Raw genomic sequence first — 18,878 nt, forward strand, 5'->3', positions numbered from 1 at the left:
TTGGTCCAGGCTCATGCCGTGAGCTGGGATTCGGTTCCTGGCAGGGTGGGATCCGGCACCACTTCCCCTCCTCCCGCTCCGGCTGCAGCGTCCTTCTCCCCACCGGCTGCCGGGCACATCCCGGGACGTGCTGGGGGCATCGGGATGGCAAACAGGGAGTGAGCCCAGCTGGGAACTGCAGCAGTCGAGCTGCCAGCACCGCCGGCTCCGCCGCGCATCAGTCACAACTCTCCGTCCCGGCGGTGCCAGGCTCCTGCCGGCCCCGCGGCGAGAGCCGTGCCAGCCCGGCTGCACCCCAGAGGTGGCAGGGATTAGGGATTCGGGCTGGGATTAGGGCTGGGGCCAGCTCATCCGTCACACCGGGACAGGGACGGGGTGCACCGGGCGATGGCTTTGTAACCCCCGGGGTGGCGATGGTGCCCGGTGCCCCCCGGCACGCGGCGCGGTGCCAGCTCCGGCTCTCTCCACCTTAAGAAACCTGTCCCTCCCTGCTACCTTCACACCCTCCGCTCTGCTTCCCCTCCGGCGGCCGCAGGACGATATTTTGGTATGTCAGCCAGCTTTCCTGTTTGCAAGCCTCACGCTTCTGGGTGCCGAGCGGCCGGGGGACGTCGGCGAGGGGGACATTGGCCGCCCGTCCCACTGGGTCCTGGCCGCTCCTCAAGGAGCCAAGGCGTTGGAAACGCCGGGAATTGTCCCTAAAAGGCCTTTTGCAGCTCCTCTCCGCAGCCAGCCGTGGGGACAGCGTGGGGGGATTTCTCAAGAGATCTTGGGAGGAGAAAAACGCAAAGAGTTTTTCTTCTTCGGAGCCGCAGCCGGCCGGCGGCCAGATCCTGCCCCAGCTCTCTGGGAAACGCCGGGACTTCGAGGAAAAGCCTGGCACTGCCGGGGTTTGCTGGAGGAAGGCTGGAGCTGCGTGCGGTGGCAGCGGGGGCCCGGACGCTGACGCGGAGGTAAGGGGTGCCGGCTCCCCCCGGTGTGCCGGGGTCGGGGTCCGTCGCGGCGCAGGGGGGTCAGGGAGTTTTTGGGATCCTGCGGTGCTTTTTGGTAGTCGGATGCTGGGGAGCGGCTGCTGTCACCTGCGTGGTGACATTTCCCTGGGAGCCCATTTTCCGGCTGGTGCCGGGTCATTTGCTCGGCGCAGCCGCCCAGCCCAGCCCCGGCACGCAGCCGAGGCCAGGCCGGTTTTCCCGGCGGAGGGCTGACCAGCAGCGGGATGCGGTGGGACGCACGCAGCCCCCACCGCTCCAGCCCCTGCTGCCGTGAGCTCAGCCGTGGCCGCGGTGGCATGGGGCCGCCTGTGCCTCAGTTTCCCTCTCTGCAAAAGCAGCTCAGCAGCACGGTGCGAGGGGGGAGTCCAGCAAGGGACGGGGGGGATCGGCTGCTTGTGTCCATCCCCAGGGGACAAATGGACACGCCGTCACCCCGCGGCCGTGTCGCATGCCAGGGATGGTGGCCCGGCTCCAGCCGCGGCCGCCCCCACGCACGTACCAACCCGTGGAGCAGCCGGCGCCGGGGGCGAGCGGTGCCTGGTTGGGTGCCCCTCACCGAACCCGGGGGTGCCACGGGACCGTCACCGTGGGCAGCAGCCGTCCCCTGTCCTGGCCAGCCGGGGAGCGAGGGAGAGCGCGGCTGGGCGCGGAGGAAGGCTCGGGAGGGTAAGGGGGCACAGCCGGCCTGGGAGCAGGGGTGAGCGGCGCGGGAGCGGGCTTGGGGACCACTCGCTGTCCCTTAGTGCCACCGTGGGGGGATTGGAGGCATCCTGGCCCCGGTTTGGTGCAGCTCAGCCCCGTGGGGTCTCGTGCTCCCTTGTTGAGCCGGTTTTTCCTGCGGGAATGACGCCGCCTCTCACCAATATCGCTGTCCTTGTCCCCTGCCCAGTGGCCTTGAACCCTGCAGCCCACACCGGCCCGGGAAACCTCCCGCTCTCAGAGACACAGCGCTGGGGACATCGAGGTGGCCCCAAGACCAGGGCTCAGAGCCCGCATTCCCCCTTCCCCGCATCCCTGCAAGGCCGCTGCTCCCGGCTGCCCCAGCCGCTGGAGCATCACGAGCCCCATCTTACAGCTGGGGAAACTGAGGCACGCGGGGTCGGGCCGTGGGGTTTGCCTGCTGCCACGTGAGCCGGCAGCCGAAAGAGGCCGGTTTGTGGCTTGGAGCTGCTGGGGACGAGAGCCAGGCCCCCCCTCGGTGGCTCCTGCCCATCAGTGTAATGAGTTGGGGGGACTCTGCCAGGACGCCAGGGTGCAGGCAGGGCACTGGCTGGCAGAGCCCTCCGTGGGGCCCCGCTGTCCCCCCAAAACCCCTCTCCCCCTCACCCCGCGCCTTCTTGTCTTTGCAGGGATGGCCGAGGGCGGCCGGGCCGGGGTCCTGGCTGGGGGGGGGCCGGGGGCCGCCCCTGACAGCACCCAGGTGAGCCACGGCCGCGGGGCTGGGGGCTGGGGCTGCGGGGGGGGGGGGTCTCCTGTCCGGGGGCTGCGGGGGGCGACCAGCTCAGAGATGAGCTCATGGAAATGATTTTTATCCACTCTTAATCCCCTCTTTAAAAAAAAAAACAACAACAGTTTTAGTTTTCCTCTGCATTTTGCACCTCCAATCCTCCCCGCTGCAGCGAGGGGCACGGGGGCCGGTGTGACCCCACTCCCTGCCTGCCCCTGCCCAATTTCCGAGCCCCCTGAGCAGCTCCTGCCCGCCCTGATCAAGGGGTGAAGGTCTCCAAAATCCCACGTGCCGGAGAGTTTAGTGGGAACCGGGAGAGCCGGCCAGGGCCTGAGCTCAACCGCAGTATTAGACACCAGAGAATCCCCTCTAGTGTGTGCTGGGGGGGGGGTTGCGGTGCTGAGCCGGCGGCTGAGCCGGGTCCCGGTGCATCCCCGCAGGGTGCGGGGGCTGCGGGGAGCGAGGGGCTGGTGGCCACCCTCAGCCCGGGCAACGTGGAGGAGCTGTACGAGCTGCTGGAGAGGCTGGGCAGGTGAGCGGGGTGCAGGCAGGGATCCTGCCCGCAACCGGGGCCCCGCAGGCAGCCGGACGCCTGGCTTGTCCCCGCCGGCCGTGCCCCAAGCCCGGCTTCTCGCCACAGCGGGCACTTTGGCGTGGTGAAGCGATGCCGGGAACGCAGCACCGGCACCTTCTACGCCGCCAAATTCGTGAAGACGCGGCGATGCCGGGGCAGCCGCCTGGGGCTGGAGCGGGCGCAGGTGGAGCGGGAGGTCGCCATCCTCCGCCAGCTCAACCACCCCAACATCATGCGGCTCCACGACCTCTTCGCCAGCAGAGCTGAGATGGTGCTCGTCCTGGAGCTGTGAGTGGGGGTCCCGGGGCAGGGGGACCCCCTTTTTTGCGCCGCGTGTTGGAGGTGGCCGAGCTCACCCCGCCCTCACCCCGCGCAGGATCGGCGGCGGGGAGCTCTTCGACTTCATCGCGGAGAAGGAGATGCTGTCGGAGGAGGAGGCCATCGAGTTCCTGGGCCAGATCCTGCGCGGGGTGGAGTACCTGCACGCCCGCCGCATCGCCCACTTCGACCTCAAGGTGCCCGCGGGGACCCCCCATCCTCGCTCCTATCCCGGGGCTGCATCCCCCCGCCGCCGGGCACCTCCGGCGCCCTGGCCGCATCCTGCCCAGCTGCCCGGGATGCCGCTATCCTCTCCGGGGCGGCGCCCGCCAGTCACCCCCCGTCACCCCGCTGTGCCCGGCCTCGTCCCCGCAGCCCGAGAACATCATGCTGCAGGAGAAGGACGTCCCCAAGCCCCGGATCAAGATCATCGACTTCGGGCTGGCCCAGCACCTGGAGGACGGCGTCACCTTCAAGAGCCTCTGCGGGACCCCGCAGTACATCGGTATGGGGCCGGCGGGTCCCCGGCGGGTCCTGGGGGTCCCCGAGCAGCCCTGCTCTGTGGGGTGCAGCTGGGATGTCCTGCAGGGACGGGGCAAAGGGACACCCAGGGTGGGGACGGGACCCAGGTGGCCGGGACGGTGCTGTCCCCTCTAATGTCCCCCCCCGGCTCTGTGTTCACCCCCAGCTCCCGAAGTGATCAACTATGAACCGCTGAGCTCCGCGACCGACATGTGGTGAGGAGCGGGGACTCGGGGGCGACGGGCTGAGCCGGGGGGTGGGTGGGGACCCCCTGGGTGCCACGGGCACGGGGGGGACCTCGGGGAGGGCAGCGCCTGACCCCCGCCTCTGCCTTTCAGGAGCATCGGGGTCATCACCTACATCCTGTGAGTACGGGGTGCTGCTCCCTGCGGCCGGGGGAAACTGAGGCACGGGGACACTGTGACATGGCCGAGCCCGGGGGCTGGGGTGGCCGAGCCGGTGCTGTCCCAGCACTCAGTGGCTCTGTCGTGTCCCCGCAGGCTCAGCGGCTTGTCCCCCTTCCAGGGTGAGACGGATGCCGAGACCCTCTCCAACATCGTGGCCGGTGCCTACGAGTTTGAGGAGCGCTGCTTCAGCCAGACCTCCGAGATGGCCAAGGACTTCATCCAGCAGCTGCTGGTGAAGGAGCCAGGGTGAGTCCCCATCTCCATCTCCATCATTCCCAACCCCATCTCCATCCAATCTCCATCATCCCTAGCCCCATCCCACCTCCATCCCCATCCCACCTCCATCCATCCCATCTCCATCCCAGCCCCATCCCATCTCCATCATCCCCATCACCACCTTCATCCCACCTCCGTCCCCATCCCCATCCCATCCCATCCCCATCCCTATCCCATCTCCATCATCCCCATCCCCATCCCACCTCCATCCCCATCCGCATCCCATCTCTATCATCCCCATCCCTGCTCCCAACCCCATCTCCATCATCCCCATCCCATCTCCATCATCCCCATCCCATCTCCAGCTCCATCATCCCCCATCCCACCCCCATCCCCATCCCCATCCCCATCATCTCCATCCCGTGGTGGATACGTGGGGCCGGGACCCCCACCGCCCCCCGCTGCCGCACCCCTCTGTGCTGCAGGCACCGCATGACGGCGACCGAGTGCCTGGTCCATCCCTGGATCAAGGTGAGAGGGATGGGGCGGGGGGGGGTGGACTCTGGACCCCCCGGGAGCGGGATGGGGACACGGTGACGACGCCGTGTCCTCGCCCCCGGCAGCCCCTGAGCCGGAAGCAGGCGGCGAACCGGAGCCGTTCCTCCATCAACATGAAAAACTTCCGCAAGTTCAACGCTCGGAGGAAGTGGAAGGTGAAGGGGGTCCCGGCCCTGGGGTTGGCGGGGGGCACCCAGCAGCGGGGTCCCACCACCCATGGGGTCCCCGGGGAGCTGGGGCTCTGCTCCATCCCAGGGCTGGCTGCGTCTCGGGGGTCTGGGGGGGGGGACGCGTAGCGCTGCGGTGTTGGGGGGGGAGAGGAGGGGAGCGACCCCCCTCGGACCCCCACCCTCCTGCCCCCCAGCTCTCCTACAACATGGTGGCCGCCTGCAACCGGCTCTGCCACACGCGGCTGCTCTGCGGCCTGAGGAAGGAGGACGAGGAGCTGGTGAGCGGCCAGGAGCCCCCAGACCCCCCCCGGCACGGCCTGGGGGAGAAGGGAGTTCGGGGGGTTTGGTCCCCCGAATGGAGGGGGGAGGGCTGGGCAATGGGGGGTGTCCCCAGCTGGGGTGCCCTGTCCCCTGGGGGTGCCCTGTCCCCTGGGGGGTGATCCTCTCCCCTGGCGGGGTCTCTCCTAGGGGGGTTCCTCTCCCCTGGGGGGGTCCTTTCCCTTGGGGGGTCCTGTCCCTGCCCTCCAGCCCCCCTGTGCCCCCAGCGCCGCTGCGAGAGTGACCAGGAGGAGAAGGACAGCCACCCCGTCACGCTGCTGCGCCGGCGGAGAAGCAGCTGCTCCTGAGACCCCCCCCCCAAAAGGAGACGGGACCCCCATCCCATGAGCAGAGCCCTGGAGGTCCCCCCATTTCCCCAGCCCAGGGGGCAGGAGCACTGTCCGGCCCAGTGCTCCCAGTTCCATGGTGCTGGAGGGTCACTGGGGCAGCAGCCGCCCCCTCCTGCCCCCAGGTCTCTGCTGCAGCGGGGCCAGGGCTGCCCCACGGCCGGGACCCTCGCCCGTGCTTGACTCTAGTGCAAGAAATAAATGTCACCCCCTCATCCATCCTCCTCTCCTGCGTCTGCACCGGCCGGTGCCGAGCGCCCACAGCTTCCTCCCACTCCTCCTCCTCCTCGCTGCAGGGCTGCTGGGGCCTGGGGACCCCAGGGGACGTGGGGTCCTGGCACCCGCGATAGAGGGTGACCCTTGGGTTGTCCCCTCTGTGCCGCTCTGGCAAGCTCTCCGTCGGTGCTCGGCTGCTTTCCTGGCATCCCCACACCAGAGCAACCTGGATCCTCCTGCTCCAACTGGGGAAACTGAGGCAGGAGGCAGCCCTTCCTTCCCAGCCCGCTCCGGCACGGGGGGGCCGCCCTGTTTTCCCCCTCTCTATTTCCCAAACAAGCCCTGGCCCTGGCCCTGACAGTTGTCAGGCTAAATATTTTGTGTGCCGCAACCGAAAACAAAAGTGAAGGGGCCACGGAGCCCGGGCGAGGGCCGTGGGGGCCACCCCTATCCCGGCGTGCCGCGGGTGCCGGCGGGGAGTGCCGGCCGGACACGGCGTGCTTGGCCGGACACGGTGCGGCAGCGCCCGAGGCGGGACGGGGACGGGACCCCGGGGGTCCCGCTCGGGGATGGGGACGAGGGCACTGGGTGCCCTGCGGCTGGGGGTGATGCTGCTGGTCCTCGGTCCTCTCCCGCTGCCCCCCGTGCGGGCCCCCTCCGAAAGTAAGTGCCTGGAAAGGGGGTGGCTGGGAGCGGGGTGGGGGGTGTTCGCTTGGGGGGGGGGAATTCTGGGGTGGGGGGGCTGCATGGCATCATGCATGGGGGTCTGCAAGAGCCCAGCCCCGAGGCAAAGCTCTTTTGGTGCTCCCTGCCTCAGTTTCCCCCGCGGCAGTACCCCCGTATGCCTTGGACCCCCCGTCCAGGGCAGGAGGGGCAGAGCGTGGGACCCCCCCACTGCTGGGCCGGGAAGAGGGGAGCGTGGCGGGGGGCTCGGCTGGAGCCGGGAGCCGGGATGGTGGAAAATCGTGGCTGGGCGGGAGCCAGAGCCGGCACCGCTGCTCCCAGTGCTGCTACTGGGATGGAAAATGGCTGGGGAGGGGGCGGCACGGCGGGGAGCGGCTGTGGGTCCCGGCACTCATGGCCATGACGGGGGACGTCTGGGCTCCCACTCCAGCTCCGCTGGCTGGCAGGGGCTGGGGCACCAGGAGGGCTGGGGTCAGGGTCTGTCAGTCTGTCCTGCCTTCCCCTCTCCCCGCTGCCCCGTGCCTCAGTTTCCCCGAGCACCGAGGGGGTGTGCTGGGGGGGTGGGAGTGATGGAGGAGGGGGGTGAAGCATCCCAGCGCTGGGGCTGTGCCGAGAGCTGCCCGGGGGATGCGCCTCGCTGTGTCTGCTCCCACCGGGGACCCCTGTCCCCTCTCTGTCCCCCCAGGGACACGGGGGACCCCGTCCCCTTGCGCGGTGGAGGGACGGGGTGACTGCCAAGGTCAGGGAGGGTGACGGTGGCAGCGGGGGCTGTAACCCCCAGAGATGCACCCACAGCCGGTCCCTTGGTCCCGTGGGAGGATGGAGGGGACCCTCGTGTCCTCACCGGGGGGGAGAGGGGACCCAGGGCCCCCCCGGCCGGCACCAGCCCCCTGCAAATGGCCAAGCCCCGGTGCAGGGCTGGGGGCGAGGGGCACGCGTCTGCGCCAGGGCCACGGTGCCCGTGGTTAACGAGGGACACCGAGAGGGGAAAAACGCCACCGGGCACGTCTTCCCAAGGGTACGGCCACGAGCCGCAGGCCCAGGCTGGCTGCGGACAGACGAGGGGCGAACCGCGCACCCAGACGCCCACCAGCACCTGGACCACGCCAGCGAGCCGTGTGCCGCGTGCCGCGTGCCGTGTGCCGTGTGCCGGCCAGCGGGTCTTTGCGGCACGGGCGGCCGAGCCGGGGTACCGGCGTTGCCTGGTGTTTAGGGTACATGCGGAGCCGGCTGTGTTTGCTCGGGGTGTTTACAGTAAATCCCTCACCGGCATCTCAGCAGCTTCTTTCCACCATAACTCGGCGTCAGGTTTCAGGCTGGGGATGCTGCCGGTGGGAAGCCGCCGGCTTGTCCCAGCTCCTGTATCCCCACCGGGACCGGGAAGCAGGAGATGCAGGCGGGAATCCAGGTGGAAAAGTCCCGGGACGGCAAACCCGTGTAGCCCCGCGTGCCCCGTTAGCTGCCTGGGCACCGTGCCGGGGAGTTAATGGGAACGATCTCATGGGAGCTGCTGGCTCGCTGGGTAACCACGATGCCGTGAGCCCCCCATGGCTGCCCCACGGCTCGGGGAAGGGGGAAAGCCCTCTGCACCCCCAGCCGGACCCCCCCGGGGAGGGCAGTGGGGCTGGGACGTGCTCCCTGGGCCGACACGGGGCGAGACGGCCGCCCGGGCAGCCAGACCTCATTAGCATCACCGCGCTGACGGACGCGTCGTGCCCCGGAGAGCCGCGGCGCGTCGGCCGCCTGTCAGAGCCGCTCGCGTCTCCCCGGCCGCCCAAACCAATTGCAGCCACGTTTGACAGGCAGGGCCGGGATATTAAACCCCCTCGAGCGCCTCTGCGGCCCCAGCGATGGGTGCGGTGGGGGGGTCCCTGGGCGGCGGTGAGGGGGGCAGCTGCCCCGTCCCCGCTGCCCACAGGGTCCCCCTCTCGCCACCCCAGTCTGTGGCAGCATGGACATCCGCAACGACGTCTCCCAGCTCCAGAAGCTGGAGAACTGCTCCATCATCGAGGGCAACCTGCAGATCCTGTTGATGTTCACCACGGGCGCCGAGGACTTTCGGGGACTCAGCTTCCCTCGCCTGCTCATGATCACCGAGTACCTGCTCCTTTTCCGCGTCTACGGGCTGGAGAGCCTGCGGGATCTCTTCCCCAACCTCTCCGTCATCCGCGGCACCAACCTCTTCTTCAGCTACGCCTTGGTCATCTTCGAGATGCCGCATCTGCGGGACGTGGGGCTGCACAGCCTGGGCCACGTCCTGCGCGGTTCGGTCCGCATCGAGCGCAACCAGGAGCTTTGCCACCTCTCCACCATCGACTGGGGGCTGCTGCTGCCCGACGCCGTGGACAACACCTACATCGTCGGCAATAAGTTGGCCGAAGAGTGCGCCGATGTCTGCCCGGGCATCCTGGACGTGGAGAAGCCGTGTGCGCAGACCAGCGTCAACGGGCAGCTGGATTATCGCTGCTGGACATCCAGCTACTGCCAGAAAGGTGGGTGCCGGCGGTGCGGGGCTCGATCGTGCCGGCTGCTTTGCCGGGATGGTGCCGGTTTGCACCGTGGTGGCTGTGGGGTAAACTGGGAGGGCGCTGGGGAAGGCTGGTGAAGCTGCAAGGGGATGGCAGGCCCCGGCATGTGGCCGTCGCTCCCCGGCCGCTGGGAGTGTGCCGCGCCGGCAGCGTGGCGGGGGTAACCGGATCCGCGCTGTATCACGCTCCGGAGGAGAGGCCAGCTCCCGGCTGCCATGTTTTCCCAGCGGCGAGGTAAATACGGGCCCCTCCCGGGCTCGTTTGCTGTAAACAGGAGACCTGGTAATGAAATATATACTGTAAACACAGATCCTTATCGGGGCTGTAACCTCGCCCGCTGCCCCGGCTGCACCAGGCAGCTGGGGCTCAGCATGGGCTGCGCCTCACCCCATCCGTCCGTCTGTCCTGCCGTCTATCCGTGCAGCCCTCCATCCACACATCCAGCTGGTCACGCAGCCACCCATCAACCCACCTGTCCGTCTGTCCTGGCCATCCCTCCATCCCTCTACCCATTCCTGTGTCCCTCCATCTGTCCCTGCATCCCTCCATCCTTCCATTCCTCCATTCATCCCTTCATCCATCCCTCCATCCCTGCATCCCTCTATCCCTTCATCCCACCATGGATCCCTCCATCCATCCCTGCATCCCTCCTTTGCTTCATTCCTGTATCCCTCCATCCATTCCTGCATCCCTCCTTCCATCCCTCCATCACTTCATCCCTGCATCCTTCCATCCCTGCATCCCTCCTTCCATCCCTCCACCGCTTCATTCCTGCATCCCTCCATCCATTCTTGCATCCCTCCATCCTTCCCTCATCTATCCCTGCATCCCTCCATCCCTGCATCCCTCCATTGTTTCATCCCTGCATCCCTCCATTGCTTCATCCCTGCATCCCTCCCTCCATCTCTGCATCCATCCATCCCTCCACCCCTCTCCCCTTGCCCCCCAGAGCCAGAGGGATTCAGCAGCCCCCCCCCAACCCTTCCCACCTCTTCCCTCTACCCCCCCGGAGCAAATCCCAGACTCCTGCCCCGCCGTGCTGCCCCGGAGCCGTGCGATCTGTGCCTGGAGAACTCTCCTTGCCCACGGCACCGGCTCTCTCCCCACAGTGTGCCCGTGCGGCGTGGGCTCGGCGTGCACGGCGACGGGCGAGTGCTGCCACGCCGAGTGCTTGGGGGGCTGCGGGCGACCCCGCGACAACCGAGCCTGCATCGCCTGCCGCCATTTCCATTTCAACGGGCACTGCCTGCCCTCCTGCCCGCCCCGCACCTACGAGTACGAGGGCTGGCGCTGTGTCACCGCCGAGTACTGCGCCAGCCTCCGCAAGGTCTCCGACAACCCCCGCGACGCCTCCAAGTTCGTCATCCACCAGCGGCAGTGCCTCTCCGAGTGTCCCTCGGGCTACACCAGGAATGAGAGCAGGTAGAGGGGTCCCCGGTGTCCTCTGGCATGGGCACAGTGGTGGCATGGTGCCCGGCTCACATCCCGTCCCCGTCCTCCTGCCCGCAGCATCTTCTGCCACAAGTGCGAGGGGCTGTGCCCCAAGGAGTGCAAGGTGGGCACCAAGACCATCGATTCGACGCGGGCGGCGCAGGAGCTGGGGGGCTGCACCCTCGTCGAGGGCAACCTCATCGTCAACATCCGCCGGGGCTGTGAGTGCCGGATCCGGCCCCCTGCAACCCGCCCCGGGTGGGAGAGCTGCCACGGGGTGCGGGGGGTGAGGGAGGGGGGTCTTTTCCCTTGCGGGGTGAATTAATGGGGGGGTGCCCCCCTCCCCGAGCTCACGTCCGTGGGTTGTCCCCAGATAACCTGGCCTCGGAGCTGCAGAACAGCCTGGGGCTCATCGAGACCATCACGGGCTTCCTGAAGATCAAGCACTCCTTCGCCCTCGTCTCCTTGTCCTTCTTCAAGAACCTCAAGCTGATCCGCGGCGACTCCATGGTGGACGGGTGAGGACGAGGTGTGGGTTTGGAGGGGACACACGTGGCTTTGGGGGTGCCCGTGCCCACCGCCTCCGTCCACGTCTCCTCCTCCAGGAATTACACCCTGTACGTCCTGGACAACCAGAACCTGCAGCAGCTCTGGGACTGGAGCCACCATGTCCTCTCCATCCCCGTGGGCAAGATGTACTTCGCCTTCAACCCCAAGCTGTGTCTGGCCGAGATCTACCGCATGGAGGAGGTGACGGGCACCAAGGGGCGGCAGAACAAGGCGGAGATCAACCCCCGCACCAACGGGGACCGGGCGTCCTGTGAGTACGGGGACGGGGACACCCGGCAGTGCCGCGACTGCCTTGCCCGAACCCTGCCACCCCTCCACAGGCAAGACCCAGACTCTGCGCTTCATCTCCAACGTCACCGAGTCCGACCGCATCTTCCTCAAGTGGGAGCGGTACCGGCCCCCCGAGTACCGAGACCTCCTCAGCTTCATCGTCTACTACAAGGAGTCGTAAGTGGTCTCTGTCCCCAACTTGTCCCCATCACGGAGGGCTTGGGGACCCCAACCCGTGGTCTCCTCATGGGCTGCTGGACCCCAGGGGGGTCCTGCGGCCAGGAGGGGGTCCTGGGACCCTCCCCGATGCCCGGTGTGGGGCAGACCCTTCCAGAACGTGTCGGAGTACGTGGGGCAGGACGCCTGCGGGGCGCAGAGCTGGAACGTGCTGGACGTGGAGCTGCCGCTCAGCAGCGAGCAGGCGCCGGGGGTGGCCCTGCTCAACCTCCGCCCCTGGACCCAATATGCCATCTTCGTCCGCGCCATCACCCTCACCACCGCCGAGGAAGGACGCAACTACGGGGCGCAGAGCGAGGTGGTCTACATCCGCACCATGCCGGCGGGTAAGGGGCTGGGGAGGGGGCCGGGGATGCCCGTGGTGGCCCCCCAGAGATGGACTGACCCTCCCGTGTCCACCCAGCCCCGACAGTGCCCCGGGACGTCATCTCCATGTCCAACTCCTCCTCCCACATCGTGGTGCGTTGGAAGCCGCCCACGCAGCGCAACGGCAACATCACCTACTACCTGGTGCTGTGGCAGCAGCTGGCCGAGGACATGGAGCTCTACGTCAACGACTACTGCCACAAAGGTGAGGGCAGGCAGGGCAGGCAGGGCTGCCGGGCAGGGGCAGCGCAGGCAGGTTGGGTGCAGCGGCCGAGGACACCGGCGGGATGAGGATGGTCCCACCGAGCCGGGCTCCGGCAGCGCTGCCAGCCCTGCCCGTCTCTGCCCGCAGGTCTGAAGCTGCCCACCAGCAGCGCGGACACCCGCTTCGGGGACGGGGACGGCCCCGAGGTGGAGCAGGACGCAGAGGAGCGGTGCTGCCCCTGCCGCCCCACCGATGGGCAGCTCCGCATGGAGGGCGAAGCCGAGTCCTTCCAGAAGAAGTTTGAGAACTTCCTCCACAACTCCATCATCATCCCCAGGTGCCGTCTGGGGGGGGGTCCCCATGTCAGGGGGGTCCCCCAGGCTGGGTGCGTGGGTCTGCCCCGGGTGGGGGGTTCGGTGGCTGCTCCTGGCAGATCCTTTAACTGATTTCTCGCTGTCTCAGGCCACCCTGGAAGGTGACATCCATCAACAAGAACCCACAGAGGTGAGCGGGGACCACACAAGCCTGGAGGATCTCCCCTCTCCTTCTCGATTTTGGGGGACAACCCAGGCATCCTGGCTCCCCACCGCCTCCTGTCCCCATCTCCCGCAGGACCCCGAAGCGGCGCAGGGACGTGGTGGCCGTCACATCCCCGGCCAACGCCTCCTCGGCGGAGCCGCCGGCCCCGAGCCGCGCCGGCGGCGAGCCCAAACCCGACTTCCAGATCTTCGAGGACAAGGTGGTGCGCGACCGGGCGGTGCTGTCGCGGCTGCGGCACTTCACCGAGTACCGCATCGACATCCACGCCTGCAACCACGCCGCGCACACCGTGGGCTGCAGCGCCGCCACCTTTGTCTTTGCCAGGACCATGCCGGAGCGTACGTCCCGGCAGCCTCCCCCCTCCCAAACCGTGCCTCGGCGATGCCGGGATGCTTTGGGGTCCTGGTGCCTTCAAGATGGGGAGATTGGGTTGGGATCCGGGTGATGCTCCCAGGATCTGACCCCCTCCGTGCCCCTCTCCAGTGCAAGCCGACAACATTCCCGGCAACGTCACGTGGGAGCCGGCCGGCAAGAACAGCGTCCTGCTGCGCTGGGAAGAGCCCAGGAACCCCAACGGGCTCATCCTCAAGTATGAGATCAAGTACAGCCGTGAGAGCGAGGTGAGGACCCCCCGGAGCCCTCCCTGCCCAGCCCGGCCAGGTCTGGTTACAGGGGCACAGCACCCATCCCCATCCCCATCCCCATCCCCATCCTCATCCCCATCCCCATCTCATCCCATCCCCATCCCCATCCCCATTCCCATCCCCATCCCCATCCCCATCCCCATCTCATCCCATCCCCATCACCCCTTCCCTTCCCTTCCCTTCCCTTCCCTTCCCTTCCCTTCCCTTCCCTTCCCTTCCCTTCCCATCCCATCCCATCCCATCCCATCCCATCCCATCTCCCTCCCCCGAGGCTTGTGCATGGCTGGAGGAGGATGAAGCCCCCTTCGCCACCCCCCCAATTGTCCCCCCCAGGAGGTCACCACCGTCGTCTGCGTCTCCCGTCACCGCTACTCCAAGTACGGGGGGGTCCACCTGGCTCTGCTCCAACCGGGGAATTACTCGGCCAAGGTCCGGGCCACCTCGCTGGCTGGCAACGGCTCGTGGACGGGGCTCGTCAAGTTTTACATCCTGGGGCCAGGTACCCACGGGGGGACAGGGGGGACACCGGTGGGGTCCCCGGCCACGGGGCAGGGAGGGAGGGGGAGCTGGGGGTCAGGGGGTGCTGCTGGGGAACTGGGGGATGCTGGTGGGCTGGGGCGCTGGGGATCAGGGGATGATGCTGGACCGGAATGCTGAGGATCAGGGGATGCTCCTGGACTGGGATGCTGAAATGGGGGATGCTGCTGGACTGGGGAGCTGGGGGACTGGGGGATGCTGCTGGACTGGGGAGCTGGGGGACTGGGGAATGCTCCTGGACTGGGACACTGGAGGATCAGGGGATGCTGCTGGGCTGGGACACTGGAGGATCAGAGGATGCTGAGGGACTGGGGGATCGGGGGGACTGGGGGGTGCTCTGGGACAGGGACACCCAGAGATCAGTGGGTGCTGCTGGTCTGGGGAGCTGGGGGCTCCCCTCTCTGGCCCAGTGGCAGTGGTGGGACAAGTGTCCCTGCAACGTGTGGGGCGGGATGAGTGCCCGGGCCCTGGCCCACGGCCGCCTGCTCCCGGCAGCCGAGGAGGAGTCCGGCAGCTTCTACGTCCTGCTCACCGTCACGCCCGTGGTCCTCATGGTGCTCATCTCCTGCCTCGCCGTCTTCGTCTTCTTCTACAACAAGAAGAGGTAGCGACCCCCCCTGCACCCCCAGGGCTGGGCTGGGGCCGGATCCCACCGCAGCAGGGCTGGGAAAGGGTCGTGGGGAGGTGGCATCGTGCCCTCGCCCCCCATCCTGAGTGATGCCCACCCCTCGCAGGAGCAACGACGGGTACCCCAGCGGGACGCTCTACGCCTCCGTCAACCCCGAGTACTTCAGTGCCTCGGACAGTACGTGGGGACGGGCAGGGGCGTCCTCGCTGGGGCCATGCCGGCGGGGCTGGAGATGGGGATGGGATGGGGATGGGGATGGGATGGGATGGGATGGGGATGGGGATGGGGATGGGGATGGGGATGGGACGGGGCTAGAGATGGAGATGATGGAGATGGAGATGGAGATGGAGATGGAGATGGAGATGGAGATGGAGATGGAGATGGAGATGGAGATGGGACGGGGCTGGAGATGGAGATGATGGAGATGGAGATGGAGATGGAGATGGAGATGGAGATGGAGATGATGGAGATGGAGATGATGGAGATGGAGATGGAGATGGAGATGGAGATGGAGATGGAGATGGGATGGGGCTGGAGATGGAGATGATGGAGATGGAGATGGAGATGGGGCTGGAGATGGAGATGATGGAGATGGAGATGGAGATGGAGATGGAGATGGAGATGGAGATGGAGATGGAGATGGAGATGGGATGGGGCTGGGGTTGGGGTTGGTGCTGGAGATGGGAATGGGGCTGGGAATGGGGCTGGAGATGGGAATGGGGCTGGAGATGGGGATGGGGCTGGAGATGGTGACAGGGATGGGGATGGTGACAGTGATGGGGTGGTCCCCCCTTGCCCCGCAGTGTACATCCCCGATGAGTGGGAGGTGTCGCGGGAGAAGATCACGGTGATCCGGGAGCTGGGGCAGGGCTCCTTCGGCATGGTGTACGAGGGGCTGGCACTGGGGCTGGCCACCGAGGGCGAGGAGACCAAGGTGGCCCTGAAGACGGTCAACGAGTTGGCCACCATGCGGGAGCGCATCGAGTTCCTCAACGAGGCCTCCGTCATGAAAGCCTTCAAGTGCCACCACGTGGTAGGTGGGCGGCCGGAGGGGAGGGAGGGGACACGGGCGGGGGTCCGGCCGCTCATGTGCCACCCCATTTGTCCCCCCAGGTCCGTCTGCTCGGTGTCGTGTCCCAGGGCCAGCCAGCTTTGGTCATCATGGAGCTGATGACACGTGGGGACCTGAAGAGCTACCTGCGCTCGCTCAGGCCCGACGCCGAGGTGAGGGGCTGGGCGGGTGCCGCAGTGCCCCAGGGGTGAAGGGGCACCCACCTTGTTCCCGGGGGGTCCCGGTGTCCCCCCCCCAGCCCCGACTCTCTGTTCACGGTGCAGAATAACCCTGGGCTGCCGCCGCCGTCGCTCAAGGACATGATCCAGATGGCAGGGGAGATCGCCGACGGCATGGCGTACCTCAACGCCAACAAGTTCGTGCACCGGGACCTGGCTGCCCGCAACTGCATGGTGTCCGAGGACTTCACCGTCAAGATCGGAGGTGGGTGGGCAGTGGCAGGCAGGCTCGCTGCCGGCTCCGCATCTCCTGGCGCTCACGCCTTCCTCCTCCTCTTCCTCCTCTGCCAGATTTCGGCATGACCCGGGATATCTACGAGACGGATTATTATCGGAAAGGGGGCAAGGGGCTGCTGCCGGTCCGCTGGATGTCCCCCGAGGCCCTCAAGGACGGCATCTTCAACACGCAGTCCGACGTCTGGTAGGTGTTGGGGTGGGGGGAACCCGGGGGGGATTTGGGGGACGTCCCCCGGCTGAGCGGCGGCGTGCCGGCAGGTCCTTCGGCGTGGTGCTGTGGGAGATCGCCACGCTGGCCGAGCAGCCCTACCAGGGCATGTCCAACGAGCAGGTCCTGCGCTTCGTCATGGACAACGGCGTCCTGGAGCGGCCCGAAAACTGCCCCGACAAACTGTGAGTGGGGGGTGAGACCCCCCCCCCAGATCCCCACCCTGCTGTGGGAAAGGCTGGGGGGGGAATCGGCCCCGAGCCCTGGTCTCTGCCGTGTCGGGATGGCCGTGGGGTGCCGGGGCCCCCCCAAACCCAGCGGTCGCCCTCTCTCCCACAGCCATGAGCTGATGTGCCGGTGCTGGCAGCAGAACCCGCGCCAGCGCCCTTCCTTCATCCAGCTCCTGGAGAGCATCAAGGACCACATGGCTCCCGCTTTCCGCACCCTCTCCTTCTTCTACAGCCCCGAGAACCGCCGGCGCGGCTCGGGCGAACCCTCCGACGCCGAGACGGATCAGTCCCCCGGGGAGGATGAGCCCCCCGCGTCCCCCCTGCCCACCCGCAAGGACCGCAGCCCCGGCCGGCTCCCCAACGGGACGGCCTGACTCTGATCCTCGGGGCGGCCTCGGACCCGCACCGGACTCTGCACCCCCCTGCCCTCCTCCAGCCGCCCCCCCACCGCCGGGACCCCCACCCGCGTTATTTATTGCTTCCAAGGGTCTGGCCGAGGAGCGGGTGCCTTGGGAAGGGGGTGGCCGGCAAAGCGAGGGTGCTCCATGGGGTGTATTTCCCCTGGGAATAAATTGGGGTGCCCCAAATCGGGGGGAGGGATCGAGGGGCTGTCGGCTGGGAGGAGACAACCCCAGTCTTCTCTTTTTTTTTTTGGAGGGGGGGGAAATGGGGGTCTGGGGGTGAGGAGCAGGGTTTGGGGTTCGGGGTCCCCCCACCAACCTGCCTCTGCCGCCTCTCCCCAGCTGCCCGGCAAACAGGTCAGTAACGCACCCCCCCCTTTTACAGGTGGGGAAACTGAGGCACGGGGCAGGCCTGCAGTGGGAGACGCCTGGGGCCACCCTCACGCAACCCCCAGTCCCCGGCACTGGGACCAGTGTCAGGGCCGTGCTGGTCCACGGAAGGGGCTTCGCTGTCTAATCTGTGGTCGCGGGATGAGCACGAATAAAGGGGGACGAAGCTCGGGCGCGGCAGTGCCTGGTTTGTGGGGGTCCCGGGGGGGGGAGGGCGGCACACGGGGCTTTCCGCTCCCTCCCCGCCAGCCCCATCGGCTTCCTGCGTGCCCCGGCTGCGGCTTTGCCCTGCGGTGCTCAAACCGGGGGCGTTTCTGGGGAAAAACGTCAAAGCGGTGGAATCTGGGAGGACGTGGCGGGCGGCAGCCACCGGCCTGCTCTGCCGGGGGGGCTGCTGGGGTGGGCAGCGGGGTCCCATAGGGGGGTCACCCCAGGGGGGACCGTGGCCCCATGGGTGCCACCAAGGGCTGGCATGGGAGGCGGGCCTGGGGCTGGGCCATGGGGGAGGAACGCAGGCTGAGAACGTGCTAAACTCAGTGCACAGATGAGCCACCCCCAAGGCGCTTTGGGATGGGCTCGGGGACAGGCGGCAGCCGGGTGGGGACAGGGACCCACGGTGGGAGAGCGGCGGGTCCCTCCCCGGGGGTGACACCTGGGGACGGGGCCACCGTGCCACCAAACGCCCCCCATCTCCAGCCTCTCTGCCCCCCGACGTGACGGGGGTGCTGGGGGCTGGGGGGGCTCTCGGTGGCCCCAGGAGCCTGGGGGTGCTGGTGTGACGTCCCCTGTCCCTTAGGTGCAGCCAGCTCCGGGCTGGAGCCAGGTCCTGGAGGGGTGTGCGTGCCTGTGCGTGTGCACACGCGTGTGGCTGGGGGTGCCGGTGCCGGGACGCTGATTTTGGGGGGCTGGGGGGGGGCAGGTCAGCAGGTGGAGGGTGCCCGCATGCAGGCAGGGTGCAGGCAGGGTGCAAATGTCCAGGCAGGGTGCAGGTATGGGCGGCACAAGTGTGCAGGCAGGGTGCAGGGGTCTGGGCAGGCTGCAGGCAGGCTGCAGGCAGGCTGCAGGCAGGCACCCTGCTCGGTGCCCGGCTGCAGCGGGACACCCCCTCCGTGGGGCGGGGGGCTCCGGGCGGGGCTGCGGCCGATCCCCCCCCCCCCGGCCGAGGGCTTCCCGGGGGTCCCGGCCCTGCCCCTCCATCCCCGCCCGCGGGCCGGGGGGGTCTCCGGGGCCGGGGCGGTGCCGGGGCGGGGGGAGCCGCCGGCCCCTCCCGGGAGGCCGGTCCCTGTGCTGCTTTTAAACCCCGTACGGCCCCGTCCTCGGGTTGCCGGGCAAGTGCGAGGGAGGGCGGCACCGGCACCGGGTCCGGGACCGGCACCGGCACCGGCACCGGGACCGGG

General features: G+C 68.0%; 2 protein-coding genes across 2 annotated transcripts; both read left to right on the plus strand.

The window, feature by feature from the left end:
* The first annotated feature begins 552 nt into the window (after positions 1-552).
* LOC309600609 (death-associated protein kinase 2-like) lies at positions 553-5,911 on the plus strand. Its single transcript, XM_082333027.1, has 13 exons — positions 553-953; positions 2,342-2,412; positions 2,880-2,971; positions 3,080-3,301; positions 3,390-3,528; positions 3,707-3,836; positions 4,020-4,068; positions 4,192-4,218; positions 4,354-4,506; positions 4,962-5,007; positions 5,100-5,189; positions 5,399-5,482; positions 5,750-5,911. Exons 2-13 carry the CDS (start codon positions 2,344-2,346, stop codon positions 5,828-5,830), a joined length of 1,182 nt encoding a protein of 393 aa, XP_082189153.1. The 5' UTR covers positions 553-953; positions 2,342-2,343; the 3' UTR covers positions 5,831-5,911.
* Positions 5,912-6,654: 743 nt separating this feature from the next.
* On the plus strand, positions 6,655-17,064 carry INSRR (insulin receptor related receptor; the record flags this gene model as incomplete). The annotated part of the gene is made up of 22 exons (XM_082333202.1): positions 6,655-6,748; positions 8,710-9,261; positions 10,407-10,719; positions 10,807-10,949; positions 11,102-11,246; positions 11,334-11,548; positions 11,619-11,745; positions 11,893-12,131; positions 12,209-12,376; positions 12,524-12,713; positions 12,839-12,880; positions 12,989-13,254; positions 13,400-13,536; positions 13,894-14,059; positions 14,593-14,701; positions 14,832-14,902; positions 15,529-15,758; positions 15,839-15,949; positions 16,061-16,220; positions 16,307-16,436; positions 16,511-16,645; positions 16,800-17,064. The coding sequence occupies 22 exons, from the start codon at positions 6,655-6,657 to the stop codon at positions 17,062-17,064; spliced, it is 4,008 nt and encodes a 1,335-aa protein (XP_082189328.1).
* Between the last annotated feature and the right edge of the window lie 1,814 nt (positions 17,065-18,878).

This window comes from Platalea leucorodia (assembly GCF_965183815.1).
Source record: "Platalea leucorodia genome assembly, chromosome: 24".
Lineage (NCBI taxonomy): Eukaryota > Metazoa > Chordata > Aves > Pelecaniformes > Threskiornithidae > Platalea > Platalea leucorodia.

Bases quoted from the DNA above. Each gene is read 5' to 3' on its own strand.
- LOC309600609 (XM_082333027.1), top strand. From the start codon at position 2,344: ATGGCCGAGGGCGGCCGGGCCGGGGTCCTGGCTGGGGGGGGGCCGGGG. The intron at 2,413-2,879 runs GTGAGCCACGGC...GCATCCCCGCAG, and splicing joins CCGCCCCTGACAGCACCCAG to GGTGCGGGGGCTGCGGGGAG. The intron at 4,219-4,353 runs GTGAGTACGGGG...GTGTCCCCGCAG, and splicing joins GGGGTCATCACCTACATCCT to GCTCAGCGGCTTGTCCCCCT.